The sequence below is a fragment of the Mizuhopecten yessoensis genome, unplaced genomic scaffold, assembly GCF_002113885.1.
Source record: "Mizuhopecten yessoensis strain PY_sf001 unplaced genomic scaffold, ASM211388v2 hete_36107676, whole genome shotgun sequence".
NCBI classification, from domain to species: Eukaryota; Metazoa; Mollusca; class Bivalvia; order Pectinida; family Pectinidae; genus Mizuhopecten; species Mizuhopecten yessoensis.
The window spans coordinates 1-2,788 of NW_018484024.1; the positions used below are offsets into that span (position 1 = coordinate 1).

General features: G+C 36.8%; 1 protein-coding gene across 1 annotated transcript; it reads left to right on the forward strand.

Moving 5' to 3' along the window:
* Nucleotides 1-6: 6 nt before the first annotated feature.
* On the forward strand, nucleotides 7-2,779 carry LOC110444370. The gene is made up of 2 exons (XM_021488753.1): nucleotides 7-22; nucleotides 404-2,779. Exon 2 carries the CDS (start codon nucleotides 532-534, stop codon nucleotides 1,297-1,299), a length of 768 nt encoding a protein of 255 aa, XP_021344428.1. The 5' UTR covers nucleotides 7-22; nucleotides 404-531; the 3' UTR covers nucleotides 1,300-2,779.
* The last annotated feature ends 9 nt before the right edge of the window (nucleotides 2,780-2,788 follow it).

Sequence of the window (2,788 nt, forward strand, 5' to 3'; positions counted from 1 at the left end):
CGGCCAGCACAGAACACAGATGGTACGTACTGCTCACAAACACTCAGTCATCCACTTCCGGATTGTCTTCACAACTAGGTGTATTTCTAGTCTGTGAAATTTGGACTCTGTTCCCAAATCTTTCTTTATAGTTTGAAATCTCTCAGTGGCAGTGAGCTATGGTCATGAAGACTCTTGGTATCTTGTAATATTAAGCATCGGAGAGCTCATGCGTTCAAAATGGTGTCATGCCATAATTTAGATTAAATCTTGTCCACTCTCTCTCCACCTCCTCACATTCCTCAATAACTACAAAACCATTACTTTCGATATTGTTTTATGAAGAAAACTATAACCTTCATTGCTGTTATTATTTATCTATATCTGAACACAATATTCAGGATTGTGAATTATTTCATTTCAGAAAAAATAAAGGTTGAGGTATCAAACACAGTCAAGAAAACTGAAGCAAGTCTAATACAAGCTGAACCTGGAGATAGACCAACTCCAAACTCAAACTTTGATCCAAAGCTGGATGTGATAAAATCTGACATGTCGGAGACAACTGACCATAAGCAAAGTATAAATACTGATGCAGGTCAGAGGTCAGTCGACAAGTTTAGTGAAAATACAAACACACTGAATGGAAACACTCTGAGTGCGTGCAATATGATTGACAACATTCTCGTGTCGCTGGTTGACAGGAAGGATGCTGCATCAGGCAATGTGGTGGACAGTAGCTGTGGGACTGTTCATTGCCCGATAGACTCTCAAGAAAATTATATTGAATTACTATGTAACTCAGCAGCAGTTTCTGCTCCTACACAACAAATCAGCACAGATTCAGCGGTTAATCTCCTTACATCACAAATGATTGGTTTAGAAAATGCAGCTTTCCCCCTTTCTCCACAGATTACCAGCATGGATACGTCACCTTCATTGACTAAATCAGATTTGTCTGGATTTGAATGTGGATTGGAAGGTTTCACTAGCTTAAAAACACCAACTGCTGGAAAAGGAGAGCAGAAATCTCTATGCATTTTGTCCACAGAAGCCAATATCACGCCTGTAAGTAGTGTGGTCAGTGCCGCCACCGATATCACTATGCGCAATAACTCTCCACAATTTGACAATTCGTCCAGTGATGAGAAGACAAAAGACTTGTTGAAGGACAGTGGTGATGTTCAATCTGTTCATACTTCCATCACCATGGCAACCAGCAGCCCAGCAGGGGGGTCCTTCATTTCTGAGGTGCCATGCGTCACGGGACAGGAGTACCTGGTGACTCCTCCTCAGCAAGTGGCGGCCGTCAACTCTTAGTAGAGGTTGGAGAAGGGAGCCAACTCTTCGTATAGGTTGTACCAAGGTGGACATTTTAAGTGTAGATTGTATCACAAAGTCATTTCTTAATATGCTGTGAAAGGTGTTTTTTTCACACAAAATATTTTTATTAGTACATTAACTAGGGTTGGAACGGTTAAAAATGTGTTGTGCGTTGGTGATGGAACCGTAAATGATGGATCGTCATCTTGAACCTAATATAGTATTAAAAATTGCATCATGGATATTTCCGGTGCCAAATTAGTAGCTAAACAGATAGCAGTTGACAAATGCACCTCGTAATGCATCTAACCTCAGCTTTTTAAGTTGAATTACTTAGTGGAATTTTCCCTCTTTCACAGGATGCATGTTTTTACTCGGCATTTGTGTTAAGTACAAGTTAAACAGTAAAGACAATATCAGAAATATTTGCTTGTTCTTGTAAGTTTATATTTGGTCTAAATCAGACTTCAGTAACCAAGGGTGTACAAATTCTACTTTGAGGGCTTGTGAAAACTGTCAGTGCTGTTATGAAAATATAGGTGGGCTGGTGTTATTGATCAGAACGGGCCTGCAGCCTATTACTCTTAATAGGAAATTATTGTTTTAAAAAAACCACCTGGGCAAGACAGCTCAACGTCAAAAATATCCGACAATGCATGGACTTTAATGCATGCCTAAACATTGCTGTATGTTAAGTTTGCTGTAGATAACTTAAGTATGAATTAATGTTTGTATTTATTTTTATTGTTACAACCATTTGAACTAACTGGGGACTTGATAACCGTATCACATTGCTGACAGGGCAATGTTAAAACACAGCGAAATGATTGTGGAAAGTTTTACATCATGAATTGTTTGCAATTGTTAAGAAAAAACGATGTGAAAATGTACACTTTTATTGTAGGTTGTGGTTTACTAGGGAGATGATTGAAGAAGTGAATACGAACCTTTCCTCCCTGTGGTTGTTGTAGATTAGTGGTGCAAGTTAAATTAATTAAATATACGTAGCTCTCAGTTCTAAAGAAGACACACCATAGGTTAAAGTTCAACACAGATAATTAAAAATTCTGTAATTATATTTAAAGTCGGTCCTAAATTATGAATTTCATGTCTTCTTATTAACTTATACTATACATATATACTTAGAATTCTGTAATCATCATCTTTCATTCCGTAAAATAAATTTTCCAGGATTTCATATCTTCACTTACTGATTTGTTTTGAGGAAAAAGCTCAAAATTTTAACACATTCTATAAAACAATTAACAGTATAGGTATATGGTATCTAGTTAATTTTTTTAATTTGTTTGTCCCCTTCTCCAAACGATTTAGATATCTTATGTGAACTGAAAAGTCATACAGTGTATGTGTAATTGGTGTATATTTAATTGTTATGTACAGGTACACTAACAAGCTATGTTACTTTCGTATACGACCACTGATTTTGTTGAAGGTAATGTTTTTTTCTTTCTTTCTTTCTTTCTTT